The sequence below is a fragment of the Panthera pardus genome, unplaced genomic scaffold, assembly GCF_024362965.1.
Source record: "Panthera pardus isolate Hobbes unplaced genomic scaffold, ASM2436296v1 HiC_scaffold_15, whole genome shotgun sequence".
Lineage (NCBI taxonomy): Eukaryota > Metazoa > Chordata > Mammalia > Carnivora > Felidae > Panthera > Panthera pardus.
This window is the reverse complement of record NW_026526710.1, coordinates 37,664,334-37,684,583: the sequence shown is the minus strand read 5'-3', so window position 1 is coordinate 37,684,583 and position 20,250 is coordinate 37,664,334. Positions and strand designations below refer to the sequence as shown.

Below are 20,250 nucleotides of genomic sequence, written 5' to 3'. Positions count from 1 at the left end.
AATAGATGTTCACCACTGAAGACCCAGCAAGATAAGTTATATCTCTGTGGATACCTGAGGAAGATGGAGAACCATTAAGAACCAAATACCTCATGTTCTAAAGAACAAGTACTTCCAGAAGTTCTCTGGCACTTATGCCCTTGGGTAAAAGTGGAACAGGGGGTCACTGGATTTTACTGGAAAAAAATTCCTGAATTGATTGGCTAAAAACATGGAATGAGTGCATGATCATTCATTTGATTGAGTTTACCTAGAAATAATTCTATTTAACTTTCTGCTATTAGGCAGTATGGAAGCTCAGGCAGAAATTTACTTCAATTATAGGAAAATAAAATACAATTTTGCATATTTGAGTTTATGACTAAAACTCCATTCCTTTCTATGTAATAATGCAAAACAAATCAGAGTATTTCCCACCTACCTCTATGTTTTTCCACAGTTTCTCATTGATTTCTCTGTTATTTCCTCCCACATAGTCTAAGTTGCTAGGCTATCCCTGTCAGCTTTCTCGGATTTAGAGGCCAGGAGCTCCAGGGAACTTGGAAGATGTCAGGTTGTTAGTTATTATTGTAATAACTATTCAGTTAAATAAGAGCTCCATGAATTTGCGTGTTGAAAAATTTCAGATAGTTTCTATTTCTTTTAGGTTTGTTCCTTTTGCAATAAAAGCTTTGTATTTAATTATTAATTTGGCTGTTATTTCTGGCAATTCTTGGTTATAAATAAATGTCTTCAAAACATTATCCACAAACCACTAAGGGTTTTCCCCCGGTGGTAGAGCTGTTATATATGAAATTGTTGACTCTGTAAGTAGTGTTTAACCATGAATAAATACTATTAATGTAAATTAAATTTAAGTGATAATTTCTTCATGATTTTGGAAGAACTGGAGGCAAAAAATATAGTTTAGACAAAATTTGCTATGTAGTAATTGTTATTGGATGGCCAAAGAGATTGTGTAATTTGCTACTTATAATGGAAACAGAAGTCACTCTTACAGATTGTGATGGTTAGTTTTATGTGTCGACTTGACTAGGCTATGGTATCCAGTTATTCAATCAACACTAAGACTTTGCTATAAAGATATTTTGTAAATATGGTTAACGACTACAATTAGTTCACTTTAAGTAAAGGAGCTTATCTTTGGTGATGTGGGTGGGCCTTATTCAATCAGTTAAAGACTTTAAGAACAAAACGAAAGTTTCCCTGAGGAAGAAGAAATTCTGCCTTAAGACTGAAGCATCAGCTCTTGCCAGAGTTTTCAGCCTACCAGACTGCCCTACGGATTTCAGATTTGCCAATCCCCACAATCCTGCAAAATCCTGTAAGCCCATTCCTTGAAATCTCTGTCTCTTGATCTCTAGATCTCTATTATATGTGCATAAAATTATATCTGTTTTCCTAGACTGATACAGATATAGTACCCAGAGTAGTTCTAGAGGAACAGAATCTTAAGGATGAGTTTTCTGAATTGGTTTTGGGTCTTCTGGAATTAGTTCTGTAATATGATTGGATTTAAAGGCATGAATAACTCCATTTCCAGTGGCAAAGAGGCCACTGATAGATATTCCACGGTATGATGCAGCAATAAAGATATGCAAACTATTACCACCAGATACACTTAATCAAATAGTTATGAGGCAAGGTTCTAGGTGACCATAAACTTGAAATCTTAGAACATTGTTGTCAAACTAACAAATATAATGAGATTGGCTAATTTCACTGGAGAAAGTGAAGAAAAAGATGAGTTCAGGGTTTCAAGTTCCCAAATAAATGCCCTGAAAATTTCTGTGTCTTCCCTGAAAGGAATCCTTACCTTCTATAGTTTCGGAGCTGAGATTTCCAAAAACCAAGCTTAGAGTATCATGCAGGTGGCCTAATTATTCAGGCTGTAGAGAAATTTTTCCTTATTAATTTCTAGGTTCTTTGGCTCATCTAATAATTCAGTTGACATAAGATAGATTAACAGAAAAACAAATTTAATTTCATGCAAATAAGAGCTCATAGAAATATTAGACTCAGAGAAGTGACCAAAGCAAACAGTTTTTACAGCTTTTAGACAAAGAACCAATAAAATTTTGAAGAATTGACAAGATAAAGAAGTTTGGGCTTGGGGTAGTAAATTAGTGAAGAAGTAACAAGGTATGTTTTCACAGCCTTCTCAACCCTAAATTCCCTATCTCTGGCGACAAGGAGTTCTCTCTTTCTCCTGGTATAGGGAGGGTACCTTCCACATGGGAGATTTTCTCACTATTTTCAGGGGGACAAAGGATGGTCAGTGTGTCCTTTTGGCACCAGCTGTTTTTTTTTTTTTTTCCTTAAAGTAAGTTTAATTCAAAATAATCAATATGCCAAAGTGGCTTAACTTGGGGTAGTCTGCCCTGAACACCATCAAGACCTTGAAGAGGACTGAGAAGCTGCAATCAGTTTTCAGCAGCTGCAGCATAACATCTGTGGGTCTCAGGGACCTGAGGCCAGTTACAGGTGACTTTAGAGGTGAAAGAACTCTAGTGTTCAAGGGGTGGCTTTGGTCTACCTGTGTTCATTGTATTTATGTAACTGAAAAAAGTTAGCTTTTAGGAGACTTTTTTTTTTTTTTCACCCTCTTGGTCTTTCAGATTCAACTGCTGCCAACAAATAATTAGCCTTGGTTTTATGGATAATTCATATTCATAGCCATGTTGTGTATATTTAATAATTATATACATGTATCGGGGGATTTCATGACTTTAAAAATGCAATAATTTTATTGGTTTTTATTAATCTATAAATTATTATTTATTACATTATTGCTTTACCTAATTTTGAACAGGATATTACTTTACCTACCAGGTAGAAATAAAACAGGTTATTGTGATGTAACTTGTAAAGTACACAAGTCTTAAGTTCACAGTTTGATAATTTTTACCTAAGTATAGATCAAGGTAACTATCACCCAGATTAAGGTACAGGACATTTCCAGAAGACTCCTTCGTGCTCCCACCTGGTCAATATCTTCTTCTAAAGGTAACTACTACATCTCTGTAATGATAGGTCACCAGCAGGCACGATTTTAGTGACTTTAAGGTACATAGATTTCTCTGTATCTAGCCACTTGCATGTTTTTATGTCAGAGTGATGTGGCTTTGATAAAAGCCATTGAAAGCAAAGGAGTAACTGTCATAAAATTTTTCTTTAATATATGTGCTGATGCCCTACAAGACCTTGGGGCAAATCTAAAAGAAATCAAGTTGTAAGTATGATGACATTTATTTCTGCCTCTTCTACGTATTTTATTTATTTATTTATTTTGAGAGAGAGAGAATGCAAGTGGGAAGGGACAGATAGACAGAATCCCAAGCAGGCTCCACGCTATCAGTGCAGAACCCAACTTGGGGCTTGATCTCACGGACCGAACCGTGAGATCATGACCTGAGGTGAAACCAAGAGTTGGACACTTAATGGACTGAGCCACCCAGGCACCCGTCTTCTATGTATTCTAATTTAATTGTCCATCTACCGGGAGAATCTGCTATGTGCTCTGAGAGCAAAGTAAATGAGGAGTATGTGTGTATGCATGTATCTGTATGTGTGTTGTATGGTATTTGTAACAGATATATTTGTTTTGTTGTCTCTGTTGTGGGATAGGAAGAGAGAATAGTCTAGGTAAAATCTGTCTTAGGAGAGTGCAAATTTTGTAGGTTAAGTAGTCTTTGTAAGCATACTGATTTTTTTTTCAAACACAAATGCCATTTAATTAGAATAGTGGAAGCTTGAAAGTGCAAAAATCATTCTTGAACAGTAACAGATAACTTTAAAATTTTAAAAGAACATATGAATACTCTAAAACTGCATTAGTTCAGACCACATGGGGACACTCCCTTTGGTTGGCTGTGGTGAACATGACCTGAATTAGAGTCCCACAGGCTAAGATCTTCAGGCTCAGGGTGTTGTGGACTAAACACCTATACCCACTTCACATCCATTCAGACATGCTCATTTTCTAGAACTTAAAAACCATCAGCTAAAAACAACTCATTCAACTGAGTTTGGAATGGAGGTTACACATGTTATGACTTAAAATAAATGGAGTTTAAACTCTCCTTACACACTTCTCAACACTTTATCAGGTCTAACCGAAATGAAACCAAAATACTAGACCACTATACTTATTCTCTTCCCACTTTTTTATTTTTAATTAAAAAAATTTTTTTTCAGAACAGGTAAGCACAGTGATTTTTTTTAAAATATGAAATTTATTGTCAAATTGGTTTCCATACAACACCCAGTGCTCATCCCAACAGGTGCCCTCCTCAATACCCATCACCCATCCTCCCCTCCCTCCCACCCCCCATCAACCCTCAGACTGTTCTCAGTTTTATTTTATTTTATTTTATTTTATTTTATTTTATTTTATTTTATTTTATTTTTTCAATATATGAAATTTATTGTCAAATTGGTTTCCATACAACACCCAGTGCTCATCCCAACAGGTGCCCTCCTCAATACCCATCACCCACCCTCCCCTCCCTCCCACCCCCCATCAACCCTCAGTTTGTTCTCAGTTTTTAAGAGTCTCTTATGATTTGGCTCCCTCCCTCTCTAACTTTTTCTTTTCTCTTTCCCCTCCCCCATGGTCTTCTGTTAAGTTTCTCAGGATCCACATAAGAGTGAAAACATATGGTATCTGTCTTTCTCTGTATGACTTATTTCACTCAGCATAACACTCACATAGTGATTTTCAAAAACGATTTGCAAAGTTGCTGTACCTCACATTCATTCCTGCTATCTCAGGTAGCAGTACAGCAGTTATTCTTGTGAGTGGCAGTGTCTTACCTGATGAACCATCTTCTTTAACTGAGGTATTTGCTGGAAATTTCAAACAAATTGTATTTGTGGCAGTCATGGCATCTGCAGATATTTTCTGACTGGGAGCAGTAGTTCAGGCTGCTATAACAGAACACTGTAAACTGTGTGGCTTAAACAATAGATGTTTATTTCTCACAATTCTGAAGACTGGGGAGTTCAAGATCAAGGCACTGGCAGATTCAGTGTCTGGTGAGGGCTTTCTTCTTGGGGTTTTGCAGATGGCTGCCTTCTTGCTGTGTCCTCACATGGCAGAGTGAGAGATTATCTCTCTTGTGCCTCTTCTTATAATGGCATGAATTCCATTCATGAGGGCTCCATTTTCATGACCTAGTGACCTCTTTAAAGGCTTCACCTCCAAATTGGGGATTTGGACTTCAGCATAAGAATTTTGAGGGGACGCATTTGGTCCATACCAGGAACTCCGTAGACAACTTACAAAAAAGCATTTTGATTGTAAAGTTCTCAATGGCAGAGAGTTCACGTGTCTTATGGTTCTCTAGCCCCTTCCATACATGACATTAATTGACAAATACTTATTGATATTTTTATTTTGATTTGGCTTCAGTAGATATTATAGAGGTATCCTGACTGTGGTTGCACATACAGTGCTAAACTATGGACCTGAAAGCTCCTGTTGCTTTACGTGCAGCTCTCTATAGTACTATATGTTTAGAGTTCTATATAATTCTGAGTTCCTTCAGCTCAGGAGTTGGGACATTTGCATCACATTTTGGGAGGGCTTGCTTCTACATATAAAAGCACCACATTAGGCAACAGTAAAAGAGAACAGGCCAAAATCATTCCCACTCTAAAATATGTGTATATCCCTATAACAGAGGCATTTGGATAGGAAAGATGAAGGGTCTTGCCTTCAGAATGAGGTTGACTTTATAGAGGAGTGTCTTTCACTAAATTGAGAACCTATGTATCTCAGAGTTCTCTGGTGGTCCATCTGAAAGGTGCTGGGGCATCCTTCTTCTTTAAAAAAAAATTTTTTTTAAACATTTATTTATTTTTGAGAGACAGAGAGAGGCAGAGTATAAACAGGGGAGGGGCAGAGAGAGAGGGGGACACAGAATTCGAAGCAGGCTGCAGACTCCGAGCTGTCAGCACAGACCCCGATGCAGGGCCCGAACTCACAAACCACGAGATCATGACCTGAGCCGAAGCCGGAAGCTCAACCGTCTGAGCCACCCAGGAGCCCCCAGGGGTCTCCTTCTTTTGTCCTCTGCCTATTGCTCTGAGTCATGCAGTTTTCCTAAAGAGATTGCATTTATGTAGCAAAACATTTGCCTTCTTGGCACAGTCTTATTTATGAAGTGTCTGTTGTGTGGACTGTTAGGGAATGACCATCACACCCTATTGCCCTAGTGTATGTAAACCACACAGACAGCTCTACACAGATTATCCTATCTGCACACAATGCATTAAGCTGGCACAGTAGCTTGCTGTTTTAACACATTAGGAAGTATCATAAAATTGCAAGATTTAAAAAGCACTAGATGGAGTTAACAATTGCCTTAATCTATTAGGCTCTGTAGCCACTTCTGTTCAGCACATTTATTATGGTTGTCACTTTACCTGTTTCTGTCATATTGATGTACTCCCTTTCTTTTCAAAGTGCTTCCCAATATGCTTTAATATATGAATTCTGTTGCAGTAATCCTGTGAGGGAGACCAGAATTTTATCCCAATTTATTAAAGATGAAAAATGATTGCAAAATGGAAGTTGAAGGTGAGGGTATATGCAGAGAACAGGCAGAAGTTTTTGCCTGCAGATGCAGACAAGACTGGTCCTCAATTCTTGGTGATTAAGTTTATGGCAGTTCATTATATATACACAGGACATGGCCGCTGTTAATGATTGCATTGCTTGACTCTCTCCTCAGCTACGTTTCTTTTCCTACCTGCCTTTGTTTCACTTGCTTCCTTAATGTGCTGCTTTGGTTCTATTCTTCCTTTTGTCCAGATTTGCCTTTAACTTTCTAGTGCAGGGGTGCCTGGGTGACTCTTTCTCTCCCTGACCCTCCCCCATTCTCATACACGTGCATACTCTCTCAACTTAAATAAATAGACATAAAAAAAAACATTTTATGCCACTCAGGCACCCCCTAGATATATTTTTAATGTTCAAACAAAACTTTATTATAGACAGTGAAATTTATTTTCATATAATTTTCACGCCACAAAAGTATTCTTCCATTGATTATTTTTTTCCTCAACCATTTAAAAATGTAAAAATCATTTTAGCATATAGGGCATACAAAAACAGAGAGTGGGTTTGATTTGGCACAGGGATTCTAATTTGCTGATCCATGAATTATTGGAAGGAATAAAGAAGCCAGAGATAATAACTATGTATAGAAATAAATGACTATACATATTTCCTTTCCTTCTCTTAATTTCTTTTAAAAAAAAAGATATATAACTTTAAAGTAAACATTATAGGGGCGCCTGGATGGTTCAGTCAGTTAAACATCTGTCTGACTCTTGATTTCAGTTCAGGTCATGATCTCACAGTCGTGAGATTGAGCCCTGCATCCGGCTCCACGCTGAGCATGGATCCTGTTTGGGATTCTCTCTCTCTACCTCTTTCTCTGTCCCTCCCCTGGTCATGCTGTCCTTTCTCCCTCTCAAAATAAATAAATCACCATTAAAAAAATAAACAAAACTAAAGTAAAAATTATGACATTGTTTTGGTGTTTTAAAATGTGTCTATAAATACTTTGATACTCCTACTTTCAAAAGGCCTGTGCTGTACTTAATGGTTTACTTCTTTTTTTTAAGTTGGGATTTTTTTGTGTGTGTAAATGTAACTTTATTTATTATTTTTTAGCAGTGTAATATTAGTTTCAGGTGTATAAACTCAACACCCAAAAAAACAAATAATGCAATTTAAAAAATGGGCAGAAGACATGAACAGACATTTCTCCAAAGATGTGTCTCCAACAAACATGAAAAGATGTTCTTCATCACTTACCGTTAGGGAAATGCAAATCAAAAATCAAAACCACAATGAGATATCACCTCACACCTTTCAGAATGGCTAAAATCAACAACACAAGAAACAGGTGTTGAGGAGGATGGGTAGAAAAAAGAACCCCCCTGCACTGCATTCCTCATGCAGGAATGCAAACTGGTGCAGTCACTGTGGAAAACAGTATAGAGGTCTCTCAAGAAGTTAAAAATAGAACTACCCTATGATTCAGCAATCATACTACTGGGTATTTACTCAAAGAATACAAAAACACTAATTCAAAGGGATACATGTACCCCAATGTTTACAGCAGCATTATTTACAATAGCCAAGATAGGGAAGCAGCCCAAATGTCCATCAATAGCTGAATGGATAGAGAAGAAGTGGTATGTATATATATAATGAAATATTATTCAGCCATAAAAAAGTATGAAATCTTGTCATTTGCAATGACGTGGATGGAGCTAGAGAGTATAATGCTAAGTGAAATAAATCAGAGAAAGACAAATATCATATGATTTCACTCATGTAGAATTTAAGAAACAAAACAAATGAGCAAAGAGAAAGAGAGAGAGACAAACCAAGAGACAGATTCTTAACTATAGACAACAAACTGATGGTCACCAGAGGAGAGGGGGTTTGCGGGGATGGGTTAAATAGGTGATGGGGATTAAGGAGTGCACTTGTTGGGATGAGCACCTGGTGATGTAAGGTAAGTTCCTTATATTTTGAAAATTTGAATTCCTTCTTTTTCTCTTTTTTTTTTCAAAAAATTTTCTAAATGTTTATTTTTGAGACAGAGAGAAAGATAGAGTGTGAGTTGGGGAGGGGCAGAGAGGGAGACACAAAATCCGAAACAGGCTCCAGGCTCTGAGCCATCAGCACAGCGCCCTATGTGGGGCTTGAACCCACAAATGGCAAGATCATGACCTGAGCTGAAGCCGGATGCTTAACTGACTGAGCCATGCAGGCGCTCCTGAATTCCTTATTTTTCACAAACAATGGCAACATTTTCTCCAAGTTGTCATGTGCCATTTAACTTTATTTGTATTTCTTTCAACAGAGAAAATTAAACAATATTTAAGTCAATTTATCAATCTCTTCCTTTTTGGATTTCTTTCAAATTGTCAGTCTCTCCTTTCTAATCTTAAAATTATTTATATATTTTCTTAGTATTTTTATGATTTACATTAAAAAATTTAGTCCATATCAATATGTTTCATATTGTTGTAGGATAGGAAATAGTGATCTAATTTTTCTTTTTTGTCCAAGTGGGTAGTCAGTTGTCCCAGTATTCTATTCTTTCCATTGGGAATTACACAATAGTGTTTATTTCTTTACACGTTTATACTTTGACCTATTTGTTTTTATTGATTTATTCCTTTGATCTATTAATTCACCTGTACTACACTGTTGTAATTGCTACAACTCTATCACATTTTTAATACCTGGGATGCAACCTTATTCATTACTTATTTCTTTAAAATGTTTTTTTAAACTTTTTGAGAGAGAGAGAGAGAGCGAGAGAGGGAGAGCACTAACAGGGGAGGTGCAGAGAGAGATAGAGGAGTAGAAGATCTGAGGCCGGCTCTGTGCTGACAGCAGAAAGTCCAATGTGGGCTCGGACTCATGAACCCTGAGATCATAACCTGAGCCCAAGTCATATGCTTACCCAACGGAGTTGCTCAGGTGCCCCTAAAGTATTCTTAAAAATGATACTTACACATAACCTCTTCATTTATTTGAAAATGTCAAGAAAAAGCCAGAAAAATTGTTCAAACTACTGCCTTAAAACTTATGTTTTTTATGAAAGCTGACACTTCTTTCCCCTTTAATAATAATGGTAATTATACAGTAATAACAGGCAGGCCAATGGTAGTAGACAGCACAGTAACTTTGCAAACAGCTAGCCCTGGGCTGGAAACCCAGGACTTTGTCCTTTGTTGGCAAGTTAATTCACTTTTAAGAGTCTCAATTTATCCATTAGTAAAGATAGGAATAATAGTGTCTTATCTATTGACAAGAGCAATAAAAGGATTAAATGGAGCATTGCTAACACAAGGCTTGTCCTGCTGTTAAAGAAGGAGGATCTATTGTTTGTAAAACATTTTTATATATATCATCTCATTTGACTCACAAAACACTTGACTCACTGGCAATCATAAGGTTTCTGTGGTATTGAATTACACGATGATTTAATAAGATATGATGATATAATGGCTACTAAATGGTGATCTTACAAAATAATAAGTTCTTTTTTTAACTTAAACACATCACTGAAACTTTTGCTACCGTCTTAGGTATGAAATCATTTTAAATAATGACTTAGGATGGCAAGATTTTTTATCTTTTCTACAATTTGATATATATAAATAAGAATACATGCACTATTAATGCACATATTTTTAGAAGCATATCTATTCTATAAAGCAAAGTTTGTTGTCTAACTTAACCAGTTTTATTGTGTTAATAGCATTTGGTTCCTATTACATGAAACATAATTTTTAATTTGAAAATTAATAAGAAATCCATATTCTCCTTAGTTGAGTCAAGTCAGAGATTAAAGCTCCTATTAAATGAGTATTGGTATTCATAACAACTCTAGAGAAAATAAATACATAAACCAGTATAATAACTAAGGTCATTAAAACTGTTTGGAATTATTGAGAAGTGAATTTGAATTTCTGATTATAGAGATTCAACCTGTGTGACTTTGGGTAAGTTACCTAGCCACTTGACCCTCAGCTTCTCATCTGTAAATTGGAATAATTGTATGTCTAGAAAAAAAGATTGTTTAAAGGTAAACAAAATAACTGTAATCAACATTTTAGCCCAGTACATGTTCACTAAATAGTTATTATTGCTGCTATTAACTGGTGAGTAGCAAAAATCATGCAGCTCCACTGGAAGGAAGAATTGAAAAGAACATAAAGAAATAATATTTGAAGTTTTAAAATAGTAAATGTGCAGCAAATATAGTTGTATTCCAAGCAGATGATAACTTAAAAAAAAATCATGCCTGTGTATTCTTGGGTGGAGAGAAAGATTAGTTAAAAAGTCTTTTCAGTGTTATAATCATTACCACAAAGTGCTAGTAATGAGGATAATGAAAAACAAAGGCTCCAAAATTATTACAAACAGATATATTCACAGATAGATAAGGCTGAGTCTAAACCAAGAGGACAGAAGTTTGGGATGCTATGAACTCAGAGAGCAATATCCTTTTTTGATTTACACATAAAAACCTTGTTTTATTTTGCACACAGATCTTCCTTACAACATTTGCAAAAGCGGTCACAAAAACTTATTTAGGATATTGGGTTTCCTGGATCCTCTCCATGCTTTTCTTCCTGCAATTAAGCCTTATATGATCTGAGGATTTAGACTGAAGTAGAGAGAAGACTTTCTTCCTTTTGGCTTTTAAGAGGACATGTTCTGGAAATCTTGGGAGAATCTGGCAGATGCTACACAGTGAAGTCTGGGGTATGTATTTTTGGCACCCAAGAAACAAACATTCAGTGAATAAGGGTCTTAGAAGAACCATAGATGTCAGATAGTTGAAATCATCCAAACCTGCAGCAAAGGTTAGATCCTAGTTTTTGTTTCTAGAGGGTCTGCTTTGTCTTAAAACAACTGACAAAATTTTTTGGCCCTGTGAACATGCAATTCTGTTCCTGAATTAGAGAGAGATGCTTTTGTTCATACAGCTTGGAAAGGCTTCATGGTTCCTTTCAGAGTGTGTGAAGCACTAAATTCTGAAGGTCAGAGAAGTTGTGACACATTGTGGGTAAGCTCATCAGCGTCTTACTTCATAGTGAGTTCAGAAGGGCATGATGCAGGCAGTCCAGTAAGTGGTATTCATGATGCCCTGCTACAGAACATTTGGGTTTCCCTACAGGTGTAATCGTTATGAAGTGAGTCATTAGTCATCACATTTTCTGGAAGAGTCAGAAGAGAAAAAGTTTGAGTGAAATTGAATAGTTTGTAATTTACTTTTGTCACTAATATGGGGGAAGGATGTTTGCATCAAGCTTGTTCACTGAAAAAGCCTACTGTAGTCTGGTTCTTATGCTAAGTAGTGGCTAGAAATGAATACAATGAGAATATAAGACTTTTTCAATCTGATTTACTATTATTTATAGTAGGAATTTATGAAGATACTTTATGCAAACATGTCCTTTTATGTGGTTAAAAAAAGTCAGTGAGGGTAGGGGATGGGGATGGTGGAGGTACAGGGCAATGGGGAAGTCTACATAACCATGGAAGAAAAAGTGAACACACGGGATGTGTAGGATGGGTAGCTAGGCCAGAAGGAAAGTAATAGAAATATCCTTACCCTAGGGAACTGAGTCTTGTCTATGCCAGGTATTTGCTAATGTTGTGAAGCTATCTGCAAATTCAAATTCTCAGGAAATATACAAGACATATTCTTCCTGTTTAAATATAAAAACTCAACTTTTCAAGGGCTAAAACAATCTTTATTTATTTATTTTTAATATATGAAATATATTGTCAAATTGGTTTCCATACAACACTCAGTGCTCATCCCAAAAGATGCCCTCTTCAATACCCATCACCTACCCTCCCCTCCCTCCCACCCCCCATCAACCCTCAGTTTGTAAAACAATCTTTAAATCGAGTGTTGACTGAGGTTTCAAGGCTGGAAGCTTCAACAAAGACTGATGTGTCCAGTGAACAAGAAAAACAATTCAGGCAAGTATTAGTTTGACTTGTAGCTAGCATTCACCATTTCAGACCAAAAGTTATGTTTTCATGTCTTAAGGACAAATAGGATAAAAAGCAGTTAATACATCAGGGGTTGACATTCAAGGTCTTTGATCATTTAACAAATATTTCCAAACAGCCTCTGCTGGGTAGGTTGAGGCATAGCCCCAGACTGATGCCTTCTGTCCCTCTGGCTCTCAGAGGACATAGGTGAAACTTACCACTGGGAAGATTTCCGTGGTTCCACTAGCTTTTTGAACTAGACATGATTCCACTCTAGTCCAGTCTATGCCAGTCTAAGCTTCCATAACCTGGGAAGAAATGTTGTTGCCTGGGAATTCTTCTACTTTGTCCGGACGAAGGTTGTGTGGGCAGGGTGGAGCTGTCCGAAAGAGTAAAATTCCTTTGTGTTACTGGTTAATTGGAAGTTCTAACTTTTGGGTCCCTTCTTCATCCCCTCCCTCTTCTCCCCTGTCGTTTGCAATTATATATAGGAGATCTGAAGGGTTCTCTCTCGCTCTTAACCTCAGTTGCCTTAGGAGAATGTAAAAATCTCTTTGGGAGAGAAACGGTGAGAGCAGTATAAAATTGGAAGGCTCTCCTCCCTTGGCCTGCCTTGCCCCAGTTCCCTCACTCTCCCTGCTCTTCCCCTTCTCCTCCCAGTAATGCTGGGTTAGTTGTGAGTCCTTCTGATCTGCGATGCAGGCCCCACGCCTCCTTTTAAGCCAGACTGATGCCTGCATTTGCTAAGAACTAGTATGTACTAGCCGCAGTTTAATACGGCCTCCTCAGCCAGGGCACCTCAGTGCTTGTCCGGTGGCTATGGGCCTGTCTAGCCCAGCAGTGCTACCTGATGCACTCCTCCTCCTTGCCGCTCCCCAGATACAAAGGCTCCGTGGAAGCAGTGTTAACACTCTGAGGTAGGATGCTCCTCGATGGTAACAGCAAATTACTACTCTCAGGGGGCACTTGGGGGCAGTTTTGGTCTTTGAGACATCAGTCGCTCCGTATTTGTCTCCACCCAATAGAAAGCAGAAAGAGCCTGTGCGCAGGAGGATTTGGCAAGGTTGGGGTGCAACTGCAGGGCTGAGCATTTTGAGAGCCCAATCCTCAGCTTCTAGTTACTCCCCTTCCTCAGCGTTCCCGGAATCCCGTGGTTCAAGGGCCCAGGACCAAAACTTTCGAGAATAGGAAAGCTTCTTTGCTCAAAGGATGCCAAACTGGCTTAATCAGAGATGGACAGTGGCAGCAGAAAGATCCGTGGAACCGTCCTGTCCCGGGCTTGATTTCCCCCAGGCATCTGTGGGTTGGGCTGGGCAGTTCTTTAGATTGTGATGAGCAACAGTTGGATTTTGGAAGCTTGATTTTCCTGAGGTCAGTGACCAAGAATCTTAAAATGAATTCTCTGCTTAATTTTTCACTTTCTTGAATGGGTTCAGGTCTCAAGGCTGTTAATTTAGGAGTGCTGAGCCTGAGTTCCGTGCTGAGTTAGGTCCTGAGTGCCTAAGCTGAGCAGAGTGAAAGCGGCCAAGCCCTTGTAAGCCAGGGCACAGTTCAGATTCTTGCGGACCACAGAGCCAGTACTTCCATCACCCTCCCCACAAAGTTAATGGTGTTTGTGGTTTTCCCTTTGATAGGCCATGAAGTCAACAATCTCCCCACATGGTGGCTCCCTTTACTAAAGTTGAGTAGTGAATTTGTACAAGGAGTCTTGGAAATTTTCAAATATTTCTACAGATTGAACTCATTTCAGAATTCGTGTGGGAGGGAAGAGTAAGGATTTTAATCGGATTCACCTTTGACGCGAAGCAAGACGGAAGACAGGGAAGTCACAGTCGGTAATAGCTTTGGGTGCTTTGGTAAAAAAGACGTCTCTGCTTCATTATCTGGTTGTGTTCCCCGCGGACTCTTTGTGTGCGAATTTACTCCAGAGGCAGAGCTGAACATGGAACACATGCATGTAAACACTCCAGCATAAATAGGCGAACATATGCAGTGGAGACAAAGAGATACATCCCCACGTTCATAGCTTTTTTGCAGGCAGGCAATCTGGAACATCCCCAGAAATAAACTAAGAAGAAGCGGTAGCTTCTGGCTATTCATGGCCAAGAATAAGTAAAACTTAGTCTTCTTGAAGGAAATATTAAATCTTAAATAAGTAGGAAAGGCATTCAAAATGAGAAGTATTATAATTTTGTCTTTGAAAAAGCATGCAGAGCTAATATAGCTTATTTTAATGTTAGCTCCAAATTATAATAGGAAATATTCCCACTAAATTGCCATTTCCTCTAAATTTTGTTTAAGATCCAAATAATTAAAATGCACACTAATGGTTATTGATGAGTCTATTTCCTTTGAGCCATAAAAAGAAATAGACCTGATTTTCTCTTACTGGAGTAGAAATTTGGGAATCTTCTTAAATTGCTCAAGGGCTTGAAAGCCTCCATGTGGCTCTAGTCTTCCCTTATTGCTTTCCTCTTTCCACGTCATTTTCAGCTAAAAAAAAATTTAACGGTTCCCAGTGGAGGGATTCCCGTTAGAAGCCCTCAGCTAGTGAACTTGTACTGGGAATCCTCGTACTTTCCCAGTCTGTCTGTATTTCTCCAAACAGAACTTAAGTTGTAAATAAAAGGAGAATATATTTCTCACTCCCAAATTCTTAAAATTTCAATTTTTGTGGAAAATACAATTTCTCAATTCTAATCTTTAAAATAAGTAAGAGTCACAGAAAGTGTGAAGGTGTCCAAATAGGCCGTCTAGAGATCTAAAAGCCAGGACTAACAGGAAACAGAATGCTCTTTACTCAAATGTAGTCAGGGTCTGACTATTCTCAGCATTAAGAGCAATCATGGACACTGATGGAGGGGGGCATATCTGAACAGAGGGGAGACTTGGAAAATGAATTGCCACATTAATAGTATCAGTGCCAAATCTTCAGATTTAGAGGCTCTGGTGAAAAATTAAACCAATGGCAATTTTCAGCGTTTCAATGACCAGAGTTCAGCACTCAGAGCTTGGACAGCTCCGCAGGCCGCGCTCCGGACACCGCTTTGACTCTAATCAATTTACTCCAAGCCAGACTGTTAACGACAGCCAGACTCATTAGCGATTTACTGAAAATCCTCCAAGACTTCCCTTTAAAAACAAAACGACTTCCACATTTAATTGTCTATCTAAAAGAACATACGCAAGAAATTAGGAGATCTAAATTAAATTTATTAATAGGAGAGCTTGAGGGTGCTTAATTCTAGAGGCCAGAGCTCTGATTGCTGAGGCTTGATGAAAAGTAAAGAGAAATCATAGAGACATAATTAAAAACATGACTTTTACCATCCTCGAAATTGTATGAATTCTTTACCCATCCTTGAGAAATGGGCAACATTGAAAACCATCAAAATAATTGCACTTCTTAAAAATTGGATTGTATCAGTGAAAGGTGTTTATGAGAAGTCGATGACTCCGGATCTTATCATCCAAGAGGACAGCACAAAATAGTTAATATGTTCCTTGAGGGACTAGGGTGCTGACGTCTTTTTCTGATACCCGATCATTACGTGACTGGAAAAAAAAAAAAAAAAAGGAAGTCATTCCATGAATAAAAATCGGAGCGCAACAGTGCAACAAAATATTCTGTACTTAAAGGCCATAGGCAGACAGATGTTGACAAGGAAGCCTCTTCTAAAACCACATTCAGATAGATTTCTGCTAACTGCACATATAAATAGGAGCAGAGGGCTGGTCACCTCAGTAACCACCGGCAGCAGCAGCAGAAGCCGCAGCTTCAGACGCAGCCAGAGGGACCTCAGAGTAGAGAAGGCGCTGCCGACTTGCACAACTGCCTGACCAGGCGGTTCCGACAGACGCCGGCTGAGACGCGGCCCTCCCTCTTCCTTCCTCCCCTTCGATTTTCCCTCTTTTCCTTAATCACTTACTTCTTTCTCCTGGTGGACTTAGGCCACTTTGTCCCCCACCCCCCACTTTAGCTCCTCGCCTCCTCTTTCTCCCTTCTACATCTCTCTCCTCGCCCCCTTCTCTCCCTGTCACGCTTCCTCCTAGTTCCGTGCGTCTGCAAACTTTTGAACAGAATACTGGCCTCAGCAAATAAGTCCTCCAGCTCCTCCTGCTGCTGCTGCTCATTCCTGCGGCTCCTCAGACACTAACGCCAGACGGTGATGCCTCTTGGGTTGTGACTCCAGCGCAGAAACTTGGAGGAGCCCTTTGCCCGCCGTCCTACTTGGCAACAAAGCCTCTCCTAGCAGCGGTAAGAGTTGAATGGTGAGGGGAAAATATCTTCCCTAATCAAACGACTCCTTTGCTGATTCTTTGACCAGCATCAGGGTATGAGTTAGCTTTCCTTCGCACCAGGTCTGGCGAGTTATTGGGCCCTGGGTATATACATATATATTTTTTCTAACTATAGAGAGAGGGAAGTGGCAGGGCGCGCGCGGGCTGTCGTTAAGCGGTATTCAACACTGGGAGCCGACCCCTCCCCCAGCTCGGGGAGTTTCTTGGGGCTGGAGGGCGAAAGACCAGGGGCTGTTTTGACAGCTGTGTGTCCTCTCTCCCCTCCTGCGCAGAATGACCATGTGTAGCGGAGCGAGGCTGGCCCTCCTGGTCTACGGGATAATAATGCACAGCAGCGTCTACTGCTCACCTGCCACCGCAGGACTCCGGTTCCCTGGAATCAGGTAGGTGCTTGCTGCCCGGGCTGAGCTGAGGCTTGGCTTCCCCCAACACTTCCTCGTGGTCTCCCTCCTGCAGTTCCGCGGTCCCAGCTACAATCATCTTCCCACCGGCTCCCAGTACGCCGCCGCCGTCAGCCCGGGTCGGACCGCAGGTCCCTGGCCGTGGCCCTGGCTCCGCGCGAGGGCCGGGCAGGCTCCAGTGCGGCTCCGCGCCCCTCCCCCAGACCGCCGCAGCCAAGGGGCCCGGGTTGAGCAAGGGAGCATCAGCCGGCTGGAGAAATCTCCCCTCCCCCAGCCCCGCCTGCGGGAGGGGGCAGGGCCGGGCCCCGAGCTTGACTTCTTTTCCCTATTCTTAGCTTGAGTTAGGAGAAGTTCTGCTTTGGTGCCTGCAGCCAGGTTGGAGGGTAGAGCGTGAAGCTCCCGTGGACTTTGCTTTGTTACAGCGTGTTCTGGACTATCGGGGCGGGGTCTCCCGCTCTCTCCTCTGATCTCCCTTTCACTTCAATTCGAATTCTTTCCCCTGGAAGAGCTTTCTCTTAAGTGATACGTTTTCCAGCTGCAATATGAGTCTCAGACTGTCTTGGGGAGGGAGAGTGTTGGCCGGGTATGGTTGAGGAAAAGAGATTTGAGAGAAGAAAGAACAAGAATGAGTTTGAAGGGAAGGGGGGAGAAACGGATGAAACGGATGCAAGGAAGGAGGAAGAGAAAGCCGGCAGGCAGGCAGGACCTGGACAACTTTGCCCGCCAGAGGCTGGAGTAACCGTGGCTTTCTTCTTAACCCCTGATTTCTAATCGGTTGACACTGATGAGTTCCTTACGCAGCCCCAAAGTCCCGGGGCGGTCAGCGGACCGTAGTAGCTCCCAGCGTCCTCGCCGCGCGGTGTACGCGGCTCCTTGCAGCCAGGAGCGCGCCTTCCGCCTGCAAAGCTGCTTCTCCGAGCCGCGCCCAAGAACGGTCGCCTTAGGGACCACTGACTTGGCCGGAGAAATGGGTTCTGGCTTCAATATAAGGATTCCAGCATTTGGGCACGGGATGGAAGTGGCCAGAAAGACCCGGGGACTCTGGGAAGCTAGGCCATATAGAGGAGGCACGTCGCCGAGGAAGGGCTGGGTGCGGGGCGGACGGAGACTTGTGCTTGCCTTGTCTTCACCAATCCGGGGACGGAGGAAAGGCGAGCAGATCAACAAAGTACGACTCTTACCCCTACTAGAGAGCGCTACTTGCTCTGGCCGCGTTCCGGGTCTTTCCAGCGGCTCAAAGCGAGGGGGTTATATATTTTAGCCCACCTCTCCCCGTCCTACATGAAGGACAGAGGTAGTAGGGAAGGGCGACTTCAAGACCGCGGCACTCCAGTGGGCTCTTGGTCCCCTATTGACCCTTTCCCTTTCCGCCGCCTCAACATCGCCAACAGATTCGCGCGAACTATTTATTTAGCAGACTTAAAAGCCCCATTTCACTCCCAGCAATTTTCAAAGTCCCGTGTGCCTGGCACTTTCCCTGGGCGCGAGGCACCAGAACGCGTAGCCATGCTACACAGAATGAGCCGCCGCCAAACCGGCTAAGTTTAGGGGCATCTATTATTCATGTTCCTGCCAAATCCTCTCCCGCCCAAAATAGAAGCCGGAGGTTCTCCGTGACCTACATCTGCGCGGGTAAGGGCTCCCCTGGGCTCAGAGGCTAGGTGGGGGTGGCTGCGGAGTTGGCCGCCGCACACCCCACCCATCCACCCTCCCTCTGTATATCGCTCCGGGCCTCCCCAGTCGGGTCTTCGCGTCGGCCAGCGTCTTATCTCTGAGGACCTTCCTCGTCCCCGCCCGTGGCTGCTTGTTTGGGGTGGCTCAGGCGCCAGGTCCCCGTAGGGGGGCAGGTCCTTTTTGGTGGCCAGGTGTACGAGGTTGGCATAGACATCTCGACTTCTCAGGCCCTGCAGGGCGACTCTTCACCCACAAAGAGGAGGGGTCGGAGAGCCGCCTGGAGGGGTGAGGAATTTCTGTTGGGTGTACTTTCTAAAGCCTTACCTCAACCTCCCTCCACTCCCCCTCCCGACCCTCCCCTGTCCCGGAAGAAGAGGCAATTATCCGTGGGGACCTTTAGGAAGAAGGAAAGTCAGCGCGAGCCCCTTTCTGTGGGTTGTTGCGGAGCCGGGGAGGGATCTGTACTGACCACTCCTTCTTTCCCCGGGTCTCCCGGCAGGCCGGAGGACGAAGCGTACGACGAGGACGGAAACCCGCAGCAGGACTTCTACGACTCAGACCCGCCGGGCGTGGGGAGCCCCGCCTCCGCGCTGCGCGACGCCTACGCGCTCTACTACCCCTCGGAGAAGAGGTACCACCCTCGCGGCCTCCGCGCGGGGCCCGGGACTGAGGTGGCGGGAGGGGCAGGGTGGTGGCCCACAGAATAGGATGTTCTTCATAAAAACCCCCAAGCCTCTCTTCTTCCTGGCTGGTACCCGCGAGAGCGACGGAAAGTTAGTAGCGGGCGGGTCTGTATGGACAAGAGAGACGGGTGGGACCAAAAGGTCTGTGACCTAAGGAGTGGCGGTGAGTGCGCGCCCAGGCCAGACTCCCTGCCTGCCAACCCCGGAGGGCAGGACGAACTCCCGTTCTCCGCTGTCAGTCGCGGGAACTTCCCCAAAGAGTCATTTGCAAGTTCTGTGCCAGCGTCTTGTTTGTCATCAAGGGGGTTGTCGTCAGCGTCCCCGAGCGCCGGGGCGCGTGAGTGCCCAGCTGGGGGCCTGGAGCGGCCACTTGGGGGCACACGATCAGTGACCCTGGGCGCGTACTTTGCCTCCCCGTTAGAGATGTCGCCCAAGGGATCCTTAACAAGGCCTACCGCAAAGTACTGGACCAGCTGTCCGCCAGGAAATACCTGCAGACGCTCTTGGCCAAGGGCTTGGGGTAAGAGTTTGCGAAAGAGTTAAGCGGCGCAGAACGGCGCGCGCGCTCCGGGGTGGGTGTCCGTGCGAGCGCGCGCGGGGTGGGCGGTGCCGCTTCTGCGTCCTTGCGTGCACGTGG

The 20,250-nt window shown here is 42.3% G+C and overlaps 1 protein-coding gene and 1 long non-coding RNA gene across 4 annotated transcripts in view; one reads left to right on the top strand and one right to left on the bottom strand.

Annotated features, from left to right (window-relative positions):
* ADCYAP1 (adenylate cyclase activating polypeptide 1) overlaps positions 1 to 20,250 on the top strand; it is a 74,657-nt gene that overhangs the window by 50,696 nt on the left and 3,711 nt on the right. Inside the window, exons 4-8 of one of the 2 annotated variants that reach the window (XM_019418349.2) lie at positions 11,092 to 11,308; positions 16,607 to 16,811; positions 17,128 to 17,238; positions 19,430 to 19,561; positions 20,035 to 20,133. In XM_019418349.2, coding sequence (XP_019273894.1) covers positions 17,129 to 17,238; positions 19,430 to 19,561; positions 20,035 to 20,133 — 341 coding nt within the window. In that variant the 5' untranslated portion in view covers positions 11,092 to 11,308; positions 16,607 to 16,811; position 17,128. Of the gene's footprint in view, positions 1 to 11,091; positions 11,309 to 16,104; positions 16,812 to 17,127; positions 17,239 to 19,429; positions 19,562 to 20,034; positions 20,134 to 20,250 lie in introns of those variants that run through there. The other variant, XM_019418351.2, reaches the window with a different exon arrangement.
* Positions 14,377 to 18,205, bottom strand: LOC128777070 (uncharacterized). Of its 2 annotated transcripts, XR_008422235.1 has the most exons (3): positions 17,205 to 18,205; positions 15,881 to 16,108; positions 14,377 to 14,489 (listed from the first exon to the last, which is right to left on the bottom strand). It is a non-coding gene; the product is annotated as an uncharacterized LOC128777070 (long non-coding RNA). The 2 variants fall into 2 exon arrangements; XR_008422234.1 differs by lacking the exon at positions 14,377 to 14,489 and having other exon boundaries at positions 15,746 to 16,108.